Source organism: Delphinus delphis, chromosome 4 (assembly GCF_949987515.2).
Source record: "Delphinus delphis chromosome 4, mDelDel1.2, whole genome shotgun sequence".
NCBI classification, from domain to species: Eukaryota; Metazoa; Chordata; class Mammalia; order Artiodactyla; family Delphinidae; genus Delphinus; species Delphinus delphis.
The window spans coordinates 118,841,669-118,868,920 of NC_082686.1; the positions used below are offsets into that span (position 1 = coordinate 118,841,669).

Here is a 27,252-nt window from a genome sequence, read left to right on the forward strand (position 1 = left end):
ACATACCCTATGAGCAATTTACCGTTATTATCTGCATCGTTACAGATGTGACATTTTGGCTTAGAGATCACCTTGCTCAGATTTACACATTTGGTGGAGTATAAGAAGTGCAACCAAGATTACACCCTCATCCTCCAGAGCCCTTGTTCTTAACCACTACACTGTACTGCTTCCTGTAAGACTTAAAAAGTGTGGTATCACAGACACAAAGAAAAACAGTGATTCAAAAAGAAAGACACCACCCTAGTAACGATGAGCTCGCTTAGCACCAAGACCTTGATTTCTAACAACGTTCTCTATAAAAAGGAATCAGGACTCTTTCGGAAAATGGCTGATCTGAGGAATGGGCTGGAAATATGTCAAAGGGACACAGAAAAGCAACTGCACGCTCCCAAAGGCCATAGTCCTAACAATTTGAGCAAAAAAACTGAAGTAGTATTAGACTATGACCCAGACTGTACATCAAATATCCATGAGTCCATACTGGTATAAAGAAAGAATTAACTAAATAAATAAATAAATGGGGGAGAAGAGACAAATCTAGGGTGGAAGAATTCCAAACAAATCACGTAGATATTCACAACTCAAAGAAGTGGAGCAAACTCTCCACTCCTCAAGTGTGGGCTCCACATAATGAATTCCTTCCAAAGACTACGGTATGGAAAGGGGGAAGGGGTAGAGAGTGCCTTTACAGTAGAGAAACATGACAAACACTACATCAGCCAAGTGACCAAGGCTCACACCAATAATGATAAGTCATGTTGATACCCTTAATACGTTGTGATGAAAATGGCCCTTTATCTCTGTGGTCTTTCTCTCAAAAACCTATAACCCCAATCTAAGTATGAGAAAAACAATTAGAAAAATCCCAATTCAGGGACATTCTACAAAATACCTAACCAGTACACCTCAAAACTGTCAAGTTATTAAAAACATGGCAAGTCTGAGATACTGTCACAGCCAAAAGAAGCAAAGGATGCATGATCATGAAATGTAACATGGTACCCTGAATGCTCTCCTGGAAGAGAAAAAGGACATTAGCTACAGACTAAGGAAGTCTGAATAAAGTATGAACTTGTATTCATTATAATGTATCGATACTGGCTCATTCATTATAAAATCTGTACTAGAATAATGTAGGATGTCAACAGTAGGGAAACTGAGTGAGGGGTTTATGAGACCTCTCTGTACTATTTCTGTGATTTCTCTATAAACCTAAAACTGTTCTAAAATTAAAAGGTTATTTTTAAAGGGTGGGGGGCACATTAACTGTGCCAAAAGCTGATAAACCGAAAACAAAAAAAGACAAAATCAAGGGCAGTTTCAATGGATTAATGGAGTCAAAAGCCAGATTACATTGGGCAGAGAAGTGAATGAAAGCTGAGAATGGGACTGTAAGTGTATAGCTTCTTTCAAGAAGTCTGATAATGATGGGGAAAACAAATGAGGGCTGGAAGGACAGATTAAGTTGAAGAAAATGTTTTTTGTTTAAATCAAGGTATAATTCACATACCCAAAAATTCACTGATTTCCAGTATATACACAAGGTTATATAGCTACAACCACTATTTCCAGAACCTTTTCAAGACTTCAAAAAGAAATGGTAAAATTAAAGAAGGCTTAGACAAATTGAATATGTTCATAAATAAGAAGACATAGCATTGTTAAGATGTCAATAAAACCAAAGTGAGTTAGAGATTCAATGCAATCTCTATCAAAAATCTAACAGCCTGGGCTTCCCTGGTGGCGCAGTGGTTAAGAATCCGCCTGCCAATGCAGGGGACACGGGTTTGAGCCCTGGTCCGGGAAGATCCCACATGCCGCTGAGCAACTAAGCCCGTGAGCCACAACTACTGAGCCTGTGCTCTAGAGCTCGCGAGGCACAACTACTGAAGCCCGTGTGCCACAACTACTGAAGCCCACACGCCTAGAGCCTGTGCTCTGCAACAAGAGAAGCCACCACAATGAGAAGCCTGTGCCCCGCAACAAAGAGTAGCCCCCACTCACTGCAACTAGAGAAAGCCCGCGTGCAGCAGCGAAGACCCAATGCAGCCAAAAGTTAATGAATAAATAAATAAATTTTTTTAAAAAATCTAACAGCCTTTTCCACAGAAATGGGAAATGTAATCTTCAAATTCATGCGGAATTGCAAGAGATCCTAAATAGCCAAAACAATCTCAAAGAAGAATAAAGTAGGAGGACTCACACTTTTTGACTTTGAAACATACTACAAAACTACAGTAATTAAAACATTATGGTATTGATATATGGACAGACATATAGACCAATGCAATAGAATAAAAAGTCCAGAAGTAAATCCTCACATATATGGCCAACTGATTTTTGACAGGGGTGCTAAGACCATTCGATGGTCAAAGGACAGTCTTTTTGACAAATGGTACTGGGAAAACTGGATATCCTTATGTCAGTTTGACCCTGACTTTGTATCATATACAAAAATTAACTCAAAATGGATCAAAGACCTAAACCAAAGAGCTGAAACTTTAAAATTCATGGAAGAAAACATTGGGGAAAATTTTCGTGACACTGGATTTGGCAACCACTAAATGGAAATGACACCAAAATCACAGGCAATAGTAGAAAAAATAGATTAACTGGACTTCATCAAAACAAAGAAGTTTTGCACATCAAAGGATACTATCAAGGAAGCAAAAAGACAACCTGATGAATGGGAGAAAATTTTTGCAAATCATTTATCTCATAAGGAATTAATATCCAGAACATAAAAACTTCTAGAACTCAACAACAAAGAACAAAAAATCCAATTCAAAAACGGGCAAAAGACTTGAGTAGACATTTCTTCAAAGAAGATATATGAATAGCAAATAAGCACATGAAAATACGTTCAATATTACTAGTCATTAGGGAAATGCAAATCAAAACCACAATAAGATATCACTTCACACCTATAACGATGGCTATAATAAGTTAAGTGTTGGCAAGAATGTGAAGAAACTGGAACCCTTGTGCACTGTTGATGGGAATGTAAAATGGTACAGCTGCTGTAAAAATCGAAATGGCAATTCCTCAAAAAATTAAAAATAATTCTGTTATTTGACCCATATGACATATGACCCAGCAATTCCACTTTTGGACTATATCCGAAAGAACTAAATCAGGGTCTCAAAAAGATATCTGTACTCCCAGTTCACAGCAGCATCACTCACAATAGCTAAAATATGGAAGCAACCCATGTGTCCACTGATGGATGAATGGATAAGCAAAATGTGGGACATACTTAAAATGGAATGGTATCCAGCCTTAAAAAGGAAGGGAATTCGGCCATATGCTACCCCATGGGTGAAACTTGAGGACACTAAGCAAAATAAGCCAGTCACAAAAAGACAAATACTGTATAATTCTACTTATATGAGGTACGTAGAGTAGTGAAAATCATAGATACAGAAAGTAGTATGGTTCTTGCCAGAGGTTTAAAGGAGGAGGAGAAAATAGGAAATTGTTTAATGGGTGTAGAATTTTAGTTTTGCAAGATGAAGAGTTACGGATATGAATGGTGTTGATGGTTGCACAATATGAATGTACTTAAATGCCACCAAACTGTACACTTAAAAATGGCTGAAGTGGTAAATTTTATGTTATGTGTGTTTTACCACAATTTTAAAAAACTGGGGAAAAAATGACAAGCATCAAGGCTTCAAGTATCTCTTTCATTCCTTCATAATACATTTTAATTCTTAGAATACTTCTACAGACCATTTCTACTCTTAAACTAGCAATTTTTATACTGAAATACAGATTTCTCTAGCCTTCTCTCCACCTTAGACATACATAGCCCACCTTAGACATAAAGCCTTTGAGGAAGCTGATGTTTCTCTCATAGCTATCTGTATTGTAACAGTAGACACTTTTGTTTTTACCTTTATATATGTATAATGGAAAAATTTAAACATATACAAAGGAAGAGAGACAAGAATAATGAAACCCCGTATAACTATCACCCAGCTTAAACCATTAACCAACTCACAGAGAATTCTGTTTTATCTATAATTCCACTCACTTTACTCTTCTTCCCTCACTGGATTATTCTGAAGCCAATCCCAAACACCATATCATTTCAACCATAAAGATTTCAGATGTTATTTCTACATACTAAAAGATACTGTTGAAAGATATATGGTGAAAGATACTGACAAGTGTCCTGCACAAATTCTTGTATGGATGGATCAGATTTCTGATATAAGCATTCCCCCAGTAAACCATCTACTTTACACAAAGGAATTACATATATATTCATTCATTCTACTGTATTCCTTAAAAGTTAAACCACTAGCAAATAGGGTCTCTCAAAACTCTCTCCCTCTCTCCCTCTCTCTCTCTCTCTCTCTCTCTCTCTCTCTCTCTCTCCCCCTCTCTCCACCTCTCAGAGGTAACTGACTTTTATATGATAAAAGTTCTTTGGAATATGACAGTTCTTTGGAATATAACACAGTAATATTATATAATTATTATACATAAAGTAATTCTTCATTTAACTGTTTATTTTATATAGCAAATGCAATAAAACTAGCTCAATGCAGAAAATTTTTATTCAACTGTCCTTACCTTTTGTTGGACTGAGATTCTGATCTATAAATCCTCTTAATTCTGCATTTGTAGAAGTCAAACCAACCTGAATAAAACAGTTTAAAAAATTATACATAGGATCTTAAATAATATGTGATCACTTAATAAGCTATTATTAATAACCTTCCACCAGAGGTCCATATCAAATATTATACATTGTCACATAAAGATGAGTTAATGATATCAACTATAGGAGCTGGATTAAAACATTGTCATTTTGCTTGAAATGGGAAAAATAATGCACTGTCCAGATCAAGATAAAAATTAATGAAATAATGTTACTTATGAGCAGATGTGAGATCTACAGATTTCACTGATGGTTTTTTTTTGAAAGCAAGTAATCTGGCAACCATGAAGTTTGCAAAAGATATACCAAAATTCCACCCTCATTGCTGCCCTTAATTTTTACTGTTCACGATCACTGTATATAATGCTTTTAAACATTATGACCTGTAATGGACCAAATGAAGACCATTAATACCATAACGCAGACATGAGGTCCACTGGCCTTGGGTTCATCCTGCAGTTCATCAAGCCCACTATGTGTATGGCCGTGGTCAAGTCACACAAGCTCTCTATATCTCGGTCCCCTCGTCCATAAATTAGAGGCCGCTACAGGTGCTTACCAATTCAGGTTGTTAGAAAGATTAAGAAAAAGAATTCATGTAAAGCACAGGGCTTGGCACAAAGTGCTCCATCCATTTTAATGTTCATTACTGTTTGTAAGATACTTGAGGGACTACCTAAAGCAAGTGTGTTCATAAATTCTCCTTTAGACAATATATTTCTTTTAATGTGATGTCTACTGGACTACTTGGGATCATAAGCTGAATATGGTAGTATCAGCAAGCGGAGTTTTAAAATTTCATTATAGATAGAGCCAGCAGGAAAAAACCCTCTATTTTTAAAAACTTGTCACAAAGCAAGTATCCAATAAATGGTTCTACTGTTACTACTGTATTATTGTTTTAATCCTTGTAGATTTGTAACCTTGAAACATCCACGCTAATTTGGTACCCCAAACATCCCCTCAAAGTACTAACACACCGAAAGGATTTTAAGGCACACGTAGTTCTGCAAGTTTGTATCTGTGTACTTGCTTTATGTTTTTAAACTATCCACTGCTTTAACACTGTATATTCTTCAAAACCACTCATTTGATACTTTATAATTTCATAATATAAGAGCTAATTATTTCATTATTTAGGAATTCAGATGTTCTACTAACAGCTATTTCTTTTTTTCAAGAGATGCTACCAGAAATATTTCTACATATCGCTCACATCATAGAAAAGTAATTCTGATGCAAACCTATGTCTGGCATCTCATATTAAATTTTTATGGAAGCGGCTGAAGACAGAGGCATCTAAAACATAGCCTCTTAATTCTATGTAGATAATGGTGCAGATCCTTAATCCTGTCTAGCTTCTCGTAAGTATTCTATGAGAAGTAAACCTTTTGCAACACAATTTCCAACAAAATACCACTGCATGGATTTCCAGAGCTGCTCACAAATACTAACGTTAAGCGTTCAATTTGTAAATGCCAAGAGTTTACTGTGATCACTAACATGCCTCTCCTTTTTAAGCTCTTCTACTACAAAAAAAGAGAAAGGCGAAATGTTTGTTGGTGCTCTACTGTACACAGAAAGCAAAGAAGGCAAAGACAGCCTTTAATATATTCCATGCTTCATACAATGTGATTATTTAATACATTACAATAACTTCAAAAGTATCCGTTTATACCTTTTTGTTATTATACAAAGAAAACGGCAAAAACCTCAACCAAAACCACATATTCACAGACGAGAGTTCAGTTACTGGATTACTGTTACATTTAAACACCTGCTCTTACTGTTTAACTTTTGCTGCTTCTAAGTGAAGTAGCAAACGAATTAGGAAATGTTTTAAGCAGCTGTACACCTGCACCTTAGTGAACAACAGGTTATACCCCAAAAAGATAAAAGTCAATTGTAAATCAATAGTGTGTGTACTTTTGGTCTAATGGATGGAGGGGAGGTGTTTGTATTCAGAGCTTAAATAAATACTACTAAAATTTATTTAATTAAAACTTCAAAAATGTATTAATTTCTGCTTTCATAAACACTGTATAGTTTAAAGATTCAAAGAAAAAGTAGATATGCAAGTAGAAAAAGTTGGGTAGGAAAGGCATTTAAAAATATTAGCTATTCTTTCTTTATTCTGTCCATTTAAAAAGGATCTTTCTATATAATGTTTCTCAGATCAAGAGAAAAAAGTAAACTGATTTTATATAAAATTTTTCATCTAATAAGATCCTGAGAAAAGTTTTCTATCAGGATATTCAAACACTGTGTTGCATACTGTAAGCAGTCACTAAATGTCTATTGAATAAAAAATATCCAAAGCCCAAATGTTAAAGAGTCAAACGATATTCCCCAATAACAGCATTATAATTTCACTGATCTTTAACATTTCAGACTGATATAACTGAAAGATTCAAAGCAAGATTGTCTGTGGTCAAAGTTCAGCTCTACCATTCATTCACAAGCAAGGTATTCTTAGAACAGTCACTGCAAAATGAGAATGACAATACACATGTGTACAACTCAGACAGCTCTTTAGACCAAATTAAATAATTATGTGAACATGTTTGTTAATGGCAAAGCAATATTCAAGTTTGGGTAGTTAATTCAAAGGGCAATGGCCTTACTACTTCAGCACTGACCTAGACAATTCATAAGAGAGACACAAATGACCAATAAACACAGAGAATACCAATTTGACCTAACTAACAATTAGAGAAATGTAGTAAATTACATACCATTTTTTTGCTGATTAGATTGACCAAGATTAGAAAGAAAATAAAGGGAAATGGCACTCTCATACACCACCGGTGAATATGTAAATTGGTGCAACCTTTCTGAAATGCAATTTAGCAATATGAATCAAGAGTCCAAAAAGTACATACTCTTTGGGCCATTAATTTCATAAGACTTTTGTTTCATGGAAATAATCCAATGAGTAAACAAAAATAAACAAAAAGTTAAAAAAAAGAGAAAAAATGGAAATAACGGCCAATATTAGGAAACTAGTGTAATGTCCATAGAATAGATAACATAAAAGAGCAATTTAACATGATGTTACAGAGTTATCAAGACAATAAAAGGTTTTCATCATAGAGACTAAGCTAAATAGTAGGTTACAAAACAGTCTGGCCTCATTTTTATTAAAAAAATATAGTATACATAGATTTTGGTGTATATATATATATATATTTGTGTATATACCAGATGTGTTCTTAGGCAGAATTTTGCTGATAATCTCTAGGCTAGTTTCTTTTCTTTATCTGTACTTTCTAATTTTTCTGTAATGAGTATTATGGCTTACATATTGTTAAAAGATTCTTTGACAAGGCAAAAAATTACACCTCAAAGCATCTTTCAAATTCTTTATTGTATACTAAGTGAACTTAAGTGAGAACACATCTCCATTTTTGGAGATACTAGAAGAGTATCACTGGATACTAGATACTACCTGATAACAATTTTGTCCCAGATACAATGAATCAGCTCTGCAGAACTTCCTTTTGCAAGATGAAACATCCCACACTCCCTGCAGTTCTGGTAGGGCTGTTCATCTTGGAGTCTCAAATGTGCTATGACAATAGGAGTGGACCCATGACCCACAGTGAAGCAGCAAACCACTTATGGTACCCTACTTCCTTCTCTACTTGTCTAAGCGTGTGGGCCAAGCAGAGTTAACCAGAGCTCCTCCATGGAATTTGAAATATAAATACTAAAAAAGAAAAGTTCCCTCTCTTCTTCTGAGAGAAGCATTATAAGGCCAATGTAGGCTATTATGCCACAATATAGAGCCAAGAGTTGGAAAAAGGGAGGCAGAGCCCTGATGCCTATCATTTCCCTGAACCCGGTTGTATTTGAAGCCAGAGTACTCCAGACTTTTCAGTTATGCCAATCAACACATTCCACGTTTTGCCTTAAGTGATTCTGAATAGGGTTTCTAACACCTGCAACCGTAAGAGACCTAGGATGGCATGGCTGAGGCAAAACTAACGTTTCACAAAAAACTGTTCTCATAAGAGAAATGCAAAATGAGAAACAGGAACTGAAGATGCAAATATTTGAACATATGTTTAATAATGCTTCCACAGGGCTTCCCTGGTGGCGCAGTGGTTGAGAGTCCGCCTGCCGATGCAGGGGACACGGGTTCGTGCCACGGTCCGGGAGGATCCTACGTGCCGCGGAGCGGCTGGGCCCGTGAGCCCAGCACGTCCAGAGCCTGTGCTCCGCAACGGGAGAGGCCACAACAGTGAGAGGCCCGCATACCGCAAAAATAACAATAATAATAATAATTCTTCCATAAAACCTGCGCAATCTCTTCTATATCTAAGAGTCACTTTTCAGCGGCATGTGACACAATTATCACTCCACCCCCACTTCCTGAAACACCGTCTTCACTTGGCTTCCACATCATCAGGGTAACGTTCTTTCCTTCCTTTCTGTCCATTCCTTCAGTGTCCTTTGCTGCCTCTCCTCCTCCCCAGTTGTTGGATATTCCCTGCATTCAGACCTTGGTCCTTATGTATTCTCTAGCCACGCATGAACTATATAATCTCATGGAATCATACTGCTTTAAAATAATCAATCTAATATGAAATGACTCCAAAATTTTTATATGCAGCCCCAAGCTTTCCCCTGAGCTCCAGAGTCATTATTAATCATTATATTAACTGCCTGGTCAATATCTCCACCTGGATGTTTTCATGGTCCCTCAACTTTAATATATTCAAAACAATTTTTGAGTTTGCCACAAAATCCTGCACTTCCCCAAGGGTTCCTCTTCTCATTAAACCGCAAAGGCACTTACCCAGTTACACAAGCCAAATGCTGAGAAATCTTTAACCTCTTCCCTGTCCCCATATCCTAATTACTCAATAAGTCCTGGTGGCTGTCCCTTCAAATACATCTTAGATTCAACTACTTTTCCCCATCTCTAATATCATTACCCCAGCTCAAGTCACCATACTCTGATGTCTGAACTACTGGGACAAGTACCAAATGAGTTCCCCACTTCTACTATGCCCCTCTGCAGTCTATTCACTCAGCAGCCAGACAAGCTTTTGAAAATGCTAAGTCAGGACATGAAACCATCCTCAAAACCTCCAATAGCTCCCCACTGACATTTAAAACACACGCTGCTCACCCCAGTGTTTGAGGCTCCCCATGACCTGGAGCCTCGCACTCTCCCCGGCTTAATTACTCTGTTCCGTCTTATCAACTGGTCCTTTGCTGCTCTTTGAACAGCCTCACTTTCTCCGGCCTCTACCTGGAATGCTCTTTCCCCAGATATTCACATGGCTGGCTCCTTCTTCTTGCACTGAGACTGAAGAGCATTCTTCTGTCTAAACATCATTTCCTTAAAGAGGACTCTTCTGAACACCTCGTTGAAAGAGATCTCCCTCATCGCTGTCACTTTCTCTCCTCTTACCCTGTTTTATTTTTCTTCATAACTGTTATCGTTACCTGACATTATATATTTACCATCTTCTCTCACTACACTATAAACCCCAAGAAGGTAGGAGCCCGGAACAGCGTCAGACACATCTATTTGTTGGAGAGAGATAGGGAGGGGGGAGATGAGAACGAGTTGTTCATGGTATTGTAAACTGGTATGAGCCTTCCCGTAAGTACCTCGACAAAATATATTAAAAGTCACAAAAATGTTCTTATCTACTGCAGAATGGCTAGCGAACTTGATTAGATGTTTAGCCTATTTCAATTCTTTCCCACATGCTTCAGCCCAGTCTGAGGCCTGACCTCTCCATGTCCCCAACTCCAAGGAATCCGAAGAGGGTGAGCTCATGACGTAGCCCTTTCCCCCTAGGTTGCTGTAGCGGAAAGAGAAACTGTTTGCATACTCTTTGATTACTTCCAAATATACAAATGAAATAATGGGAGAATAGTTACCACTGGTTCAAATGCTTTGTTACTTTAGGGAAACAACTTTTAATATAGCAAACTGTACATATGGCTAGGAAGATTTAAGGTACATTTTTAAGCCAAAATATACTTGCTACTTGAATGTTAACCATCTTGTTGCTCAGGATAACTTTTATATTCTTTTTCTAGAGGAGGGAAAATCAAGGAAATATCCTGGAAGAAAATTCCCAATACACAGACTAAAAATTTGCTTCTTCTTTTCCCCAGACAGCACTTAAACGAATATATACAAGAGCCATAGATTAAAACAGACTACTCTTAATGGATAAAGAAGATGTGGTACATATACCACACGAACGAAATGAAATTGGGTCATTTGTAGAGACGTGGGTGGACCTAGAGACTGTCATACAGAGTAAGTCAGAAAGCGAAAAACAAATATCATATATTAACCCATATGTGTGGAATCTAGAAAAATGGTACAGATGAACCGGTTTGCAAGGCAGAAATAGAGACACAGATGTAGAGAACAAACGTATGGACACCAAGGGGGGAAAGCTGGAACTGTGAGATTGGGATTGACAATATATACACTAATATGTATAAAACAGATAAATAATGAGAACCCGCTGTATAGCACAGGGAACTCAACACCACTTCGCTGTACAGTAGAAACTAACGCAACACTGTAAAACAAATGTACCCCAATGAAAAAAAATTTTTAAAAAGCAGACTACTCCTGATAATTTATGCTAAAATAATTAATTAGATGATAATGAACCAAAGTCTATATCTGCTTATAGCTACTCCTGTGTGTTAAAAGCAAGGTCAATAATGGGAAAATAGAGATAAGTAATCAGGGTGTTTTTTTGGGTTTTGGCTGTTTTTTGTTTGTTTGTTTTTGATGCTCTTCTTTAAATGTATAATGGGTAGTGTCTGGAACTATCTGTCTGGCTCACAAGATCTTTTTATACAATGTAACACTTGCCTCTGGTCACAACTAGCCAAACTACTAGCAGATATCAGGCTGGAGTAGTGCCAGAGGTCCTTCCCAAGGAGTCTGAAATTAGAGCTGACAGAGGCAGACAGGATTTGTCAGGCTGCCTGCCCCCATTTCCCTCACCCCTCTCTCTCTCTCTCTCTCTCTCTCTCTCTGAATAGGCTGGTACTGTAACAAGCAGATCAAGATGCTGACTGAGAACTGAGGAAGATGCTTTGCAGAGAGACAGAGAGTAATGAAGCCAATGCACAGAAACAAATAGAGATGACAAATGGAAACCAAATACTGCTTCGATTCCTGGTAGATTTCAAGTTTCTGGACCCAGATCTTTCTGAGGACCCACTAAATTCCTTCTCTTGAATTCCCTGAGACATCCAGTATCTTTATAATAAATTCCCTTTTTGTTTAAGGTAGCCCAAGCTGGTTTCTGTTACCTGTAATCAAATATTCCAACAAAATCTGGGAACAGTAATTATAATAAATTATTTCCCTATATGTTGTAGTATTTCTTTTCTGGCATAATCCTTCACCATGACTGGAAATAAATCCATTGATACAGGGTGATAATAAGAATGTAACTTGAAAGGAAGTAGATTCAGAAGTGAGAGCCTTAAGCAAAAGAAAAACAGAAATAACTTCTCCAAAAAAGCTAAGTCTCATGTTCCCTCAGAAATCATCTCATGGAGGACAGCAAGCTTCTTCTGAATAACATCTGACTGTACACACTTCCAAGAGTAAACCCAAAAGAAAAAATGTGAGCCAAAGAAAACAGTGATTTTTCTCAATAATGCCAAGTAAGTCTCCAGCAAGCACCAAAACAAATTTATCACAGCACACAAAACAGGAGGGGTGGGGGAGTGGGAAACCTTCTGGAGATATCAATTTTGCAGCTGTTGAGATGGAGCAACCTGGCACGATATTCAACAGTGTTAAAGTTTACTATCTCATTCTTTGCAGGAACAAAAACAGTGATCAACTAATGCCGGTAAACTGAATTTCATTAATCAGAATGACAAAGCAAATATGCATACGAAAAAGTACAACTCATTTTTTAAATACTTACATTTAAAAATTTACAGATACTTACATTTTTTGCCGTCATGTCAAATTGTATTCAATTTAAAATTCTGTAAAGCCATTAAAAAACAAAAAACCAAAAGAAAACAAAAAACTTCGTCTTCAATATTCTTTAAAAGAACATCCTGTTAAAGGGAAAAAAGGGAATAATAATGTAATAATAATAATAAGCAACATTTATGTCATATTTACTATGTGGCATGCATTCTTCTTTAAATTATCTAAATTAACCCTCACAACAACACTGTGAGATAGGTACCATTCTAACTGTCATTTTCCAGATAAAAATTGAGATTTAGAGATGTTAAATAATTTGACCAAATCAACTCAGCTAAGAAGTGACAAAGACTGGGCTTTGAAATATTATACCGTGCTGTTTTAGATAATCCACTGAAAGCAACACCAGGGCTTCTTGGAGAAACAGCCACTCCCAGCACTGGGCAGGTAATGTATAAGATAAACCTAGAACATTGTGTTGTACCTAAAGTAAGTATGGGCTCGAAAAAATGATGGAGACCTATGAAAAGTATACAGGAGCCAGCTTAAAGGGTCTACAACTTAAAGGGACAACTTAAGCCAGTTTAAAGGGGCAATTAAGCACCTAAGTATATACTGATAGCAACAGACTAGAACAGATTCTAAACCCATTAAATAATAATCCAGGAGTCCATACTGATAGAAACAGATAACGAGGAGGAAGGGAAAGCTCTTCTCTGCAATACAATGCCAACTAATATGTATAAAGAAATGAAGCAGTTAGAAAACTACCGATTTGTAAACACTGTGATATTAATGGATTGGGCAAGAATCACCAAAAGATGCTAAAACTAGTAGATGAAAGTTGGTGAGCAAAAGGATATTTACATAGTCTTGAAATATTTCCCTACAAAATACCTCTTAATTCCAATTTTACAGTGCAGAAACCTGGCACATACCACTTCATCCAAGGTGATCAAAGCTACCAAATGACAACCAACAATGAGACAAACCAACATCATGCATCTCCTCAAGTGCACTGCAATGGATACAGTATCCCTTCTGAGGTATTTCCCAAAACGTATAATCTAAATCTAATCATGAGGCAGCAACTGAGAAATTCAAATTGAGAGACATTCTATGAAATAATGGCCCGAGCTCTTAAAAAAAATTAGAATCATGAAAGACAAAGGAGGCTTAAAGAAACAGTCCAGATTTTAAAAGACTAAAGTCATATGAAAATTAAATTTAATGCATGATCCCGGACTGGATTCTGAACCACAAAAAATAATTGCTATGAAGACCAAGGGCAATTGGAGAAATCAAAACATGGTCCACAGGCTAGATAACTGTATTGTTTCATTTCTTGCTTTTGATCAGAGGATTGTGCTCTTTTTTTTAAGTAAATGTCCTCATTCTTAGAAAAAATATACCAAAATATTTAGTAGTGAAAGGGTATGATAGGAGCTACTTACTTTCAAATGATGAAAAAAAATATAATCTCTATATATGGAGAAAGTGGGAGTGATAAAGCATATGTGGCAAAATGTTGACAATTGGTGAATCTGGGTGAAGGGTACTCAGGAGGTCTCTGCCCTATTTCTGCCACTTTTATTTTAAAATTATTTCAAAATTGGGCTTCCGTGGTGGCGCACTGGTAGCGAGTCCACCTGCCGATGCAGGGGACGCGGGTTCGTGCCCCGGTCCGGGAAGATCCCACATGCCGCGTAGCAGCTGGGCCCGTGAGCCATGGCCGCTGAGCCTGCATGTCCGGAGCCTGTGCTCTGCAACGGGAGAGGCCACAACAGTGAGAGGCCCGCGTACCGCAAAAAAAAAAAAAAATTTCCAAATTAAAACTTTTATAAGACATTCAAGGGGAAGGATAAAATAAAATTTCACTTCAAAAAGGCCATAAATAATAGGGGCTTAAAGAAATGGAGGCTCCATATGTCCGCCTTCTCTGCTAGAATTTGAATCTACAAGTCAAACTGTTGGGGGTTGGGGGGGTGGGGAGATGGTTTTACTTTTCAGTAAAGCAATGTAATTTTTCAATGATAAAGAAAACATATATTTAAAAACCCAAGCAAGACCTGAACTACGACTGTGATTTTTGCTTTCCCACTGTAGCTGCAGATCTGTTCACGTCTGTCATGACCTAATATGAAAATCAAGTTCCCACAATGGAACTGCTTCACATTTATCAGTTATTTGTTATGTCCTCTTCAGTGTTACAAATATGATGTAAATAATAAAGTACAAGTTCATGACATCCCATTCACCAAACTACCTGACATACTCACACTAAGGAATTTAAGGCTAAAATGTAAGTATTGCATTTTGAATGCAATTCAAATGAATTCATTTTGAATGCAAGATTAATATTTTAAGCAAGTTTAATATATCTACATAAAACTCTGTAGCTAACAGATATGAAACATCTCTTTAAGCACAGACTTACAAAATTTGTCCACATACAAAATCACCAACGGAGTAGCAACAAATTTCAGAGACAATATCATACAGATTATGGTCTCTGACCACAATGAAATTAAATTAGGAGTCATTTTTTTCTAAAGTTGTATATTTAGAAAATAAAACTATAGCATGGCTAAAACAATCCATGAATTAGAGAAGGAAATTTAAAATGTTTAGAACTGAATGACAATGAAAACAATAATAAAAAAAGGTAAAGTGCAGCTGAAATAGTACTTAGAAGTAAATTTACACTTCTCTTCATTCATTAAGTAATCAACTTAAAAGCTTTTTAAAAGATCAGTGGGAACTCAAAGAAAGAAGAAAAGAAACAGAAGAGTAAGAATTAATGAAATAGGGGGCTTCCCTGATGGTGCAGTGGTTAAGAATCTGCCTGCCAATGCAGGGGACACGGGTTCGATTCCTGGTCCGGGAAGATCCCACATGCCGAGGAGCAACTATGCCTGTGCACCCCAACTACTGAGCCTGCGCTCCAGAGCCCGCGAGCCACAACTACTGAGCCCACGTGCCACAACTACTGAAGCCCACGTGCCTAGAGCCATGCTCCGCAACAAGAGAAGCCACCGCAATTAGAAGCCCGCGCACCGCAAAGAAGAGTAGCCCCCGCTCACCGCAACGAGAGAAAGCCTGTGCACAGCAATGAAGACCCAACACAGCCATAAATAAATTAATTTTTAAAAAAAAGAATTAATGAAATAGGAAAAAAAAATTAAAATAACAACTGGTTCTAAGTGTCCTGCTTGAAGTAGACATATAATAAGCAGCAGTGTAGCAGAGTGAAAAGAGCATGATTTTTCTTTTTTTAACTTAGGCTCAGTCTGAGCTCTGACACTTATTAGCTGTGTGACCTTGAACAAGTGACTTAACCTCTTTGAGCTTCAGTGTCCTCATTTGAAAAATAGGTATACAGAGTTTTTCAGGGTTATATTAGTGAAACAGGAGGGAAGGGGGCAGGGCACAACCTTTGAAAGAATGACATAGCCCTTGAGGTTACGACATAAAACAGGTTAGAACCAATTAGGTCCAAGAGAGCAGAAGATCGACTTCCAGGAGACCTTGAGCCTCATTACAGGCCCACTGTAATACATTAGCATATGCTAAGCGACACACCCACAGGCTCCATGACAGTTCCGAGGCCAACCATAAAAGGCCAAGAAGTGGACAGTAGTGGCCCAATTCCTGGAAATCTCCATCCCTTCTCCTAGAGAGGTGGAATAATCCTCCCACTCGTTAGGCTATGAAATTACTCAGCCCATAAAACCTAACCACTCCATATTTTGGGGCCTCTTGCCTTCTGAGATGGCCCACACTCTGTCTGTGGAATGTGTTTTCCCCAGGACCATTCTCACCTTTTCAGACGGACCACATTCAGTTTTCGGAATGTGTATCTCTCTAAATAAATCCACTTCTTACCTATCACTTTGCCTCTCACTAAATTCTTTCTGTGACAAGACATAAAGAACCTGCGCTTCATTACATCCTGAGACAAGATGTGTGATCTCAATTAAAAGACAGTGGGTTCAAGTCCCAGTCTGGGTTTTGGCTGGGTTTGAGTCTCAACTTGTGGGTTCAAGTCCCAATCTGGGACTCAAGTCCCATCTGAGTTGTGCTGTTTCATTAGGAGTAAGTTAGATACATTGTGTCAAAGTGAAAAGCAACTGTATCACCCAAGGCAATGTAACAAATGTCCTCCAATTTATAAATACATAAAAACTGAACACTCCAAACAGCCAAAAAAAATCAGTTTTAAATATTTTTTAGATGGTCTTATGACCTATTGAAATATAGTTATAACAACAACAAAATAGACTCTTTTCTACCCAAAGTACTTGCTAAATTTTAGAAACCTGCTGTATCTACCTAAGGCAGATCCTGTTGCCTACCCAGTATCATTTTCCTCCTCTTCCTTAGGAGAAGCTGAAGGTAGTAATATGCCCAACTGAAACTACTACATTCTGTCTCCCCCTCAGATGGGTTGACCATGACATAATTCTAGCCAATGAAATATAAGCAGACCATCACTGGGCTGGGCTACTAGATTCAGCTAGTAAATGCCGTTTTCCCCCCTCCCCATTTCTTCGTTTCCAGAGTATCCTTGTAATGGCTAGTGCTCCTTGTTTCCATGCATCTGCTTCCTTATTATACTCAGTGTTCAGTATGGGATTATATTTCCTAAGGGCCAGGTTGTTGAGTGACACTGTTACTCATGCAAACAAGAAGAAATTAACAGGGTGTTACTATTTCAACACACTGTAACAGGAGGCAACCAATAAAAATACTTTGTAGCCACATTAACTGAGCTTAATAAGACAAAACACAATTTTGTTTAGTATTCCCTTCGTATCTTCTCACCAAAGATAAGCATAAACTGCAACCTCTAAATGTTACCTAAATGATAAAAGTTTGAAATAGAGCCAAAGTACATGAATATTTTGAGCACATTTACATTAATATCTCTGTGCCTCAATCTCTTCATCTACAAAATAGTATTAGTACATCTACTTAATTAAATGAGTCAAGACTTGGAAAATAATTAGGACACTGCCTAGCAAAAGGTAATCAATGTTAAAGAAAAAAGTGGTTCACTGACTCATGACAAATTAAGGTTTCTTCCTCCAAAATAAATAATACTTAATTCACATGTAGTTGAAGTGATAAATACATTTAAATGTGGTAAAATGCTATTACATTTAAATCCAAGTTTACAATGCTATTACATTTAAATCCAAGTTTAAAGGAGAAAAAACAAGTGTTTAACTGTGGTTAAGAAAAACTCATCTAAAATTAACAAGAGTCGGCAATAACTTCCTTCATTAATTTATCTATCTATCCAGCATTTACTGAATACCCACTATGGGCAAAACACGAATCCAGGTACTGGAGACGTCCTAGTAGATGACAGAAACAGGAAGCATAAACCTTCAAGTGTAATTTAAATGATATAAAATTACATTAAGATAAATGTTATAAAAAGAAATGGGATTGCAACAGACATCTTCATTCAATTAAAAATGAAGAAGTATGCTGTACAGGCTTTGAGTGATAGCCTATAACCTTTTAATTAAAAATATACATTTCTAAGTATTTTTAAAGCTTTTATCTTTCTTTTACACTGTCTTCATTTGCAGTATATGACTTAAATCAAGGGCCTAGAAAGTAAATAAATGCAGCACTGAATGTTTCAAGAAACTACCATCTTTGGCAGTATTGGTGATTCTCAAAGATAAACCAGTCATGTGCACTGATGCCTTATGTTTCATCCAGACTCAACAATTGTACTCTTCCTGTCACCATGCTCTGCTGTTGGGTAAAAAATTAAGTCAGATTTCTTCTTCCAGCTTCATGAACACATTATGTCAAGCTCAAAAAGTCAATCTTAGTGACCTCACCATCTGCCATGATCTCTTGTCAGACTCAGACAATTCAACTCCCACAGATGGTCTCAAAATGCAAGCCCCTTTCCTTTCCAATCACAACTTAGCAGCTGTGGGCACAAAGCCTTTTAAATTGGTACAACGTTAATCAAAATATAAGGATGAAAGCAAAAATAATTATGAATACATTTACAGAACTAACATCACTTGAATCGGGGTTTGTAGACTTTCTCACACTGCTGAAAAAGATGTTACTAAAAATTAAATTTCAGCAAAGCCAGCATATTTCAATGGAAGGCAATAGTAATTTTAAATACATGCTCACGTTTCAAAGTTTGGAAAATATACACAACAATAAAACAGATAACAAATAGCAGCCATAATCCCGCCTCTGAGAGGCAACTACCATAAATTTTTTTTTTTTTTTCTTGCGGTACGTGGGCCTCTCACTGCTGTGGCCTCTCCCGTTGCGGAGCACAGGCTCCAGACACGCAGGCCCAGCAGCCATGGCTCACGGGCCCAGCTGCTCTGAGGCATGCGGGATCCTCCCGGACCGGGGCACGAACCCGCGTCCCCTGCATTGGCAGGCGGACTCCCAGCCACTGCGCCATCAGGGAAGCCCTACCATAAATTTTTGATATAACTTTCTTCAGTATTCTCTTTCTGCACTCTAACTTTTGATAAATGGTATTAATGAGAAGATATTTTCATAAAAAGTGACAGTATGTAACTTTTTCCTAGGTGATGAGCACATCTAAGTGCTTCACCTATATAATCTCATTCAATTCATATCACAACTCTATCAGGTAAATGTTATTACTGTTTGCATCTTACACATGGCAAAACTGAGCTTTAGAGAGTTGAAGTAATTTGGCCAGTTAATCAACTGTGTAAATGGCAATGCCAGAATATGAAGTCAGGATCTTAGACCAGCAGACATGTTCTTAACTACTATGCTAATTTGTAAAATATATTTGCCTTGAAATACAATAAATATATCCTCAAAATAAAACAAAATACATAATTCCTATTACAATAAATCCATATATAAAAGGATAACTTACTATACCAAAAGAATTATTTTCATATAGTACAAAACATATATCATTGGGTCAGGTTTTTCCCCTTTTTAAAGGTTCTTTATTTAAATTTCAGTATTAAATTTACATTTATTTTTCTGGGTAGGTAGTAAACTTCCTCATTTTTTTACAGCTATATAGTATTCCTTGACATTGTTATACCATAACTTATGTCACTAGTCACCTACTGATGGACATTTAGATTTCCTACATTTCTACACTGGTGACAGTAATCACATTTTAGTGACTCAATCCTCAGTGTTTGATCTGCTCTCTGACCACCCTGCCAGCTCTGTGTTGAAACACTTTCCCATATCCTTCTCTCATCTAGGTCCACTGGCCTTCCAGTCCGTTCTTCAAAGACAGGCTCTCCTGCCTCAGGGCCTCTGCACATTCTGTTCTCTCTGCCTGGAACTTTCCCCAGCAGTTAACGCTCCTTCCTTCAGATCTCTTCTCAAATGTCACTTTCTCAGGGAAAACTGTCCTTCTCCCACTACCCAGACTAGGTCAGGAGTCTCCAGTTAATGCTCTCCTACCTTCTCCTTTCATAGTACACATCTGGTTGTCATTATTTATTTGTGTGATTATCAGATTGTGGCCCATCTCTACAACTGAAGAGTAAATCCCATGAGGGCAGGGACCCTATCTATTTTGTTTGTTTGTTCTTTGGCCGCACTGCACGCCTTGCAGGATCTTAGCTCCCTGACCTGGGATAGAACCCAGGTCCTCGGAGTGAAAGCACTTCTAATTCCCTGGAGGTCCTAACCACTGGACCTCCAGGAAATTCCCAACCCTATCCATTTTGTTCACTTATTATATACCCAGTGTCTGGCACATGGTTGGAACTCAAGAAATATTTGTTTTTTGTTTGCTTTTTAAGAAATATTCATTAAATTATGTACTCAATATTTTATTTATTTTCATGCTTTAATAATATATGATAATCTCATTTAATATGACTTGGTAGCAGAAAATGAGAAAACATATAAACATTGAACACATTCACACATCCGAAATGCCACTAAGCTACATAGCAGAATGTGTGTGTCACTTTCCTGTCATGAACAAAAAGTGTTTTGGAGCCAGCATTATATCTGTGTTCATTAATTTCAAAAAATGGGAAAAATTTTATAATAGGATATATTTAATTTCACTGATGTTTAAGGTGAAAAGAACAGTAGGCAAAAGTTAACTTTTCTTTTTTTTTTGGCTGCCCCAGGTCTTAGTTGCAGCACACGGGATCTTCGTTGTGGCACCTGGGTCTTTAATTGCAGCATGCGGACTTCTTAGTTGCGCCATGCAGACTTCTTAGTTGCAGCACGCACTCTTAGTTGAGGCATGCGGACTTCTTAGTTGCAACATGAGAACTCTTTATTGTGGCAGGCATGCGGGATCTAATTCCCTGACCAGGGACTGAAGCCGGGCCCCCTGCATTGGGAGCGTAGAGTCTTACCCACTGGACCACCAGGGAAGTCCCAAGAGTTAAAATTTACAAGCTGCCCCTTCTAAGAAACCATCAACATCTTACACTTAAAAAAGAAAAAGATAATTGCTTTTACGTTCATTGTTCACCTATTTTAATTGAAAAAAAATGTGTCCAGGTTTACATAAGCTTTCACCTAGGATGCTACACAATGATAAAAACTGGTTAATACTACAAGCAATCTGTAACAACTTTTAACAGAGTCTTCTACATATGTGCAGGGAAATTACGAATAATGTTGTCTGAGCACTACTTATTGGTTCACTTATTCAGTAAATACTGATTGACTGCCTGCTGCTTGTCAAACAGTAGGCTGAGCATTAAAGATACTTCGAGAAACGAGACGGTCCCTGCTTTCATGGAGCCTACATTTTAACTCTGAAGGTAGGCATTCAACAATGTTTCCCAATTAGCTATGTAATTACAATTACTATAAGTGCTACTATAGAGGCAAAAAAAAAGATGCAAAGGAAGCACGTACAACAAGGGTCTGGAACTCTGGTGGTTTTAAAGAAGATTCCTCTGAGGAAGTGAAGTTTGAGCTGAGCTCAACAGACAAACAGAGTAAACCACTGGCAAAGAGAGAGGGGGACCTCACAGCCAGAGGGTGCAAACATGACAGGGGAATGCTCAGAGGAAGAAAAACATATGGCAAGTTCCAGTAGCTGAAGGAAGATCTATGTACCTGAAAACAAAGGGCAAGACGAGGAAAGACTGAGAGAGAAGGTTGGAGGCCCAATCATGCAGGACATTACTTTTTTCTTGTCTTTTTAATTAAATTAGGGGGAAGCCTTGGAAAGATTTTTAAGAGCCGAACATCTGAACCAGAGATACTAAATTACATTCACCAAAGATTAAGTACAAATTACGTGCATTCTAATTCTTGAAAAACTGGTAATATCACCTATAATATTCTGTAATTCTTTGGTAACTGAAATATTCACTCACTTCCTGACTATACTAGGTTAAGTGTATATTCATCATCTACAATTCATTTATCTAACAAACACCTTATCCCATTAGAACAAAACTCAAAGCTCAGAAATAAGCCAAAAAAAAAAAAAAGTCCCCAGCTCTCAAATTAGCTTTCATAAAACCTATGCACTTGTCAGTAACTCAAGTACACAGGCCTTTTTTCACTTGATTTTATTTAACATAAAATTCTTGGTAAATTTGCTTATCTTGATTTTCAGGGAGCAAATGGGTTAGGCACTGCTATAGGTGAGTACATTGACAAAGTAATTGACAACTGGCAGCTTAATACTAAGGAAAACTAGACATATTATATTTTACCAAGTAAATTCACTGAAACAGAATTTCCCCCGGGAGTTCCCTGGTGGTCCAGTGATTAGGACTCTGCACTTTCACTGCCGTGGCCCGGGTTCAATCCCTGGTTGGGGAACTAAGATCCCGCAGACCATGTGGCACCGCAGGAAAAAAAAAACAAAAAAAATCCTCCCTCATTCCCTGGCAAAACCACATTAATGACATGGTCTTATACAAGCTTTCACAATAAAACCTAAGGAATATTATTGTTTAAAACATTTTCATAGATCAAAACATTTATTATTTGTTCTTAATTACAGAAAACAAAAGTTAAGAGAGAAAACTTATTTCTGCCCTGACCAAACAAGCAACATCAGAAGAAGTTACCCAAATTTAGAAAAAAAATCACATTTCAAGATCCTGCCAAGAACCTAATAGAAAGCTTCTTTTATCAAGTGGTACAAGCCAAAATTTAAACCATTAATCAATTTATGCACAATGCATGGATTAGATCACCTGTTGCCCATATGCTCTTTAGCAAAGTCTTGTTTCCAGATAAATGTAGCTCTAGATAAGTAATACAAATGTTAAGATTTATCCCTACTTGATACATCACAACAGACTAGATGAGTTTTTAAAACATCATTTGGGTATTAATATAATTTACAGACAAAGTATTGTACAAAAAACTATGCAAGTGTAAAATGTTCAATTCACCTAAGGGTCCAAGAAGAAAAGAAAAATGGAGGCAATCAAAAGGAAGCAACTGATTATATAAAATAGGTAAGTAATGAGAACCTACTGTACAGCACAGGGAACTCTACTCAATGCTCTGTAGTGACCTAAATGGGAAGGAAATCTAAAAGATTGGGCATACGTATATGTATAACTGATTCACTTTGCTGTACAGTAAAAACTAACACAACATTGTAAAGCAACTATACTCCAATAAAATTAATTTTTAAAAAAGCTTAAAAAAAAGGAAGCAATCAGTGAAGAAAACAGTAGAGTTTCTAATCCTCATTTAAAACAGCACTGTTCGGGCTTCCCTGGTGGCGCAGTGGTTGAGAGTCCGCCTGCCGATGCAGGGGACATGGGTTCGTGCCCCGGTCCGGGAAGATCCCACATGCCGCAGAGCGGCTGGGCCCGTGAGCCATGGCTGCTGAGCCTGCACGTCCAGAGCCTGTGCTCCACAACGGAAGAGGCCACAACAGTGAGAGGCCCACGTACTGCAAAAACAAAACAACAACAACAAAAAAAACAGCACTGTTCTTATATAAATACTTCATCTATATCCAAATGGAAACAATTTTATATCCAGCATCATCACAAGAGCTACTTACTATATAATTACCCAAAATAACCTACAGAATAGTTATTACCTCCATTTTACAGGAGGGAAAACTGAGTCAGCTTAAATAACTTGCACAAGGTCATATACAACCAAAATTTGCAATAAAGTTACTACATACATGTTCCATGATATCATAAAAAGATGAGTTCCAAGCAGTTTTAATTTTAAAGTAATTTAAGAAAGTTTGTATTGTATATAAATGGCGAAGAATATAAACTATTATATAGTTTAAAATGATCTAAAATCAACTTCTGTATACTTCAATAAAAGTTAATTAAAAAAACTAACACACGGCTTCCCTGGTGGCACAGTGGTTGAGAGTCTGCCTGCCGATGCAGGGGACACGGGTTCGTGCCCCGGTCCGGGAAGATCCCACATGCCGCGGAGCGGCTGGGCCCGTGAGCCATGCCCGCTGAGCCTGCGCGTCCGGAGCCTGTGCTCCGCAACAGGAGAGGCCGCAGCAGTGAGAGACCCGCGTACCGCAAAAAAAAAAAAAAAAAAAAAAAAAAAAAAAAACTAACACAACATTGTGAATCAACTCTACTCCAATAAAAATTAATAAAAAATTAATTAATTAATTAATTAAAAGAGACTTCTAGAAAAATGGCAGAGGGTAAGAACATTTGTCTTGGGACTTCCCTGGAGGTCCAGCGGTTAAGACTCCACACTCCCAATGCAGGGGGCCCAGCTTCAACCCCTGGTCAGGGAACTAGATCTCGCACACCACAACTAAGAGCCTACATCCCGCAACTAGAGAGCCTGCATGCGACAACAAAGATCCCGCATGACGCCACTAAGACCCAGCACAGCCAAAGAAATAAATAAATAAATTTTTTTAGAAAAAGAACATTTGTCTTATTTATATGAGCCCTCTATCAACTTAGAGCTATCACATATTTTTAATTTGATTTATTTAACACTGGTTTAAAAATAAATTAATTTTTTAAAAGAAGATAGCCAGAAAGTACAAAAAGGTGTACAGCGAAATGTTATTCTCCTGATGCTGTTGGCCCATCTGCCTATTTCCCATCTGCCCCATTTATACCCCTGCATGGACAGTCAAAGTACTTTGTTTCTACTGTATCTGCCCCAGATTTCTTTTAAGCACATACAAGTAATACAAAACACTCTCGTTTTCCCATTTTTAAAAAAGCTGAGGGGCTTCCCTGGTGGCGCAGTGGTTGAGAGTCCGCCTGCCGATGCAGGGGACATGGGTTCGTGCCCCGGTCCGGGAAGATCCCACATGCCGCAGAGCGGCTGTGCCCGTGAGCCATGGCCACTGAGCCTGTGCTCCGGAACGGGAGAGGCCACAACAGTGAGAGGCCCGCGTACCACAAAAAAAAAAAAAAAAAAAAAAAAAAAGAAAGCTGTGAATTTCTGAGTATGAATTTTGTAATCTGCCATATCACTTGTTTGAAAGAGCTTTCCAGTTGATTCTCTTGGGGCTTCTCTGTAAACAGTCAGATCATCTGTAAGTAATGATTACTTTACCTCTTCAGCCACTTTATATACTTCTATCATTCTTTTCTCTGATTGCACTAGCTGATTTCTGCAGTACAATGTTAAATAATAGTGGTGAGTGGTAATAACAGACATTCTTTCTTATTATTCTTTAATCAGACTGTTCCTTTAATGATACTTAATGAAAAATATATCCATAAGTGCTGAAAGGGCATTTGATAAGATTCCATATGCATTCTTCATAAAATATAATCTTACTAAATATTAATCATTTTCTCTTATTAAATATTTATAATGAGAATTTAACAAGACTGTATAGTGAATGCATGTTAAACCTTATCAAATCTTCTAAAAGCATATTTTAGCATTTGCTTAAAAGGCATTAGTAGTCAAAATTAAAAATAATTACTAATAAATACTTAAAGTGTTTTCTTATTGATAGAACTTATTTGTAAGAGTACAGCCCCAGTTGCTCTTTAGATGGGCAACCCTTTGACAACTTTATTTTTCCTATGGTAACCTGACAGCTTAGACTTTTCACCTCTTCTGGAGGTAGTTTTTGGTAGTTTATATTTTCCTGGATAATCATCCGTTTTGTTCAGGTTCTCAATTTATCTGCTCCCAAGCTGATATTATTCAGCCTTAGAAAGGAAGGGAATTCTGACACATGCTACAACATGAATGAACCGTGAGGACATTCTGCTAAGCAAACTAAGCCAGTCACAAAAAGACAAATACTGTAATTCTACTTACACGAAGTACTCAGAGTAGAGGCAAAATCAGAGAGTCAGAATGTATACCGAATGGTGGTTGCCAGGGGCTGGGGGACAGGGGATGGAAATGGGGGACTGCTGTTTAATGTGTATAGAGTTTCAGTTTTACAAGATGAAGAATTATAGATATGATGAACTACATAGTAAAAAAGGCTTAAAGTGGTAAATTTTATGTTATGTGTATTTTACCCACAATAAAAAAAATTTCTTTAATGGATAGACAATAAAGTAGGGGATGAGCAAAAACAAAAAACTTTACACGGAAAAGTAAGCAAAACAGCCACACAAATTCTGGAAAATACAGAGTAAGGATTAGCCCCATCTAATTATTAAAACCAGTTATAAAGTTACAACAATTAAAATGTTATATACTGTAAATGCAAAAGCGTATAGATGGATGGACCCAAAAAACAAGTGCAAGAATAGGTTTAAATCTACAAAGAAATTTAGTATATATCAAAGTTGACACTTCATATTAGTTAGGTATAAATGGTTTAGGTAGATTACTCAATAAATAGCAATAGGATACAAGACAATTGAGTAATCATCTTAAAAAAATTAATTGGAGGGCTTCCCTGGTGGCACAGTGGTTAAGAATCCGCCTGCCAATGCAGGGGACGTGGGTTTGAGCCCTGATCCGGGAAGATCGCACATGCCGTGGAGCAACTAAGCCTGTGCGCCACAACTATTGAGCCTGCGCTCTAGAGCCCACGAGCCACAACTACTGAGCCCACATGCTGCAACCACTGAAATCCGCGCATCTAGAGCCTGTGCTCCACAACAAGAGAAGCCACCGCAATGAGAAGCCCACGCAGCTCAATGAAGAGTAGCCCCCACTCGCCGCAACTAGAGAAAGCCCCCCACACAGCAACAAAGACCCAACGCAGCCCAAAACAAATAAATAAAATAAAATAAATTTATATTAAAAAATTAATTGGAGCCATAATTTGTACCTTGTTTGAAACAAATTCCAGACGGATCAAAAAATCCAATGCAATTTTTTAGGTGTTAGAAGAAAACATGGGAGCTTGATTTTTTAATCTGTGTGGAAACCTCTTCTAAAATATGAACCCAAACCCAGGAGTCATCAAAGGAAGAAAACTGATATGACTACATTTTTTTATATTTAAAGAAAACACCACAATGCAAGTCATAAGAAAAATAAACTGGAAAGTAACATTTGCAATTCACATTCCAAAAACAGAGTTAATTTCTAACCTATGAAAGCTCCTATAAATAAACAGAACATAAATAGAGTCTAAAGAAAAATGGACAAAAGATACATAACAGAAAACACAAATGGCTTTTAAACATAAAATATATTCAACCTCTCTCATAAGAGAAATACAAAATAAAGCTGTAATACACAA

General features: G+C 37.4%; 1 protein-coding gene across 3 annotated transcripts in view; it reads right to left on the reverse strand.

The window, feature by feature from the left end:
- TFDP2 (transcription factor Dp-2) overlaps positions 1-27,252 on the reverse strand; it is a 171,580-nt gene that overhangs the window by 119,295 nt on the left and 25,033 nt on the right. For all 3 annotated transcript variants that reach the window (XM_060011358.1, XM_060011357.1, XM_060011356.1), the window contains exons 2-3: positions 12,634-12,748; positions 4,585-4,651 (exon numbers count right to left, since the gene is read on the reverse strand). In XM_060011358.1, the coding sequence (XP_059867341.1) occupies positions 4,585-4,651; positions 12,634-12,648 (82 nt within the window). In that variant the 5' untranslated portion in view covers positions 12,649-12,748. The remainder of the gene's footprint in view (positions 1-4,584; positions 4,652-12,633; positions 12,749-27,252) is intronic.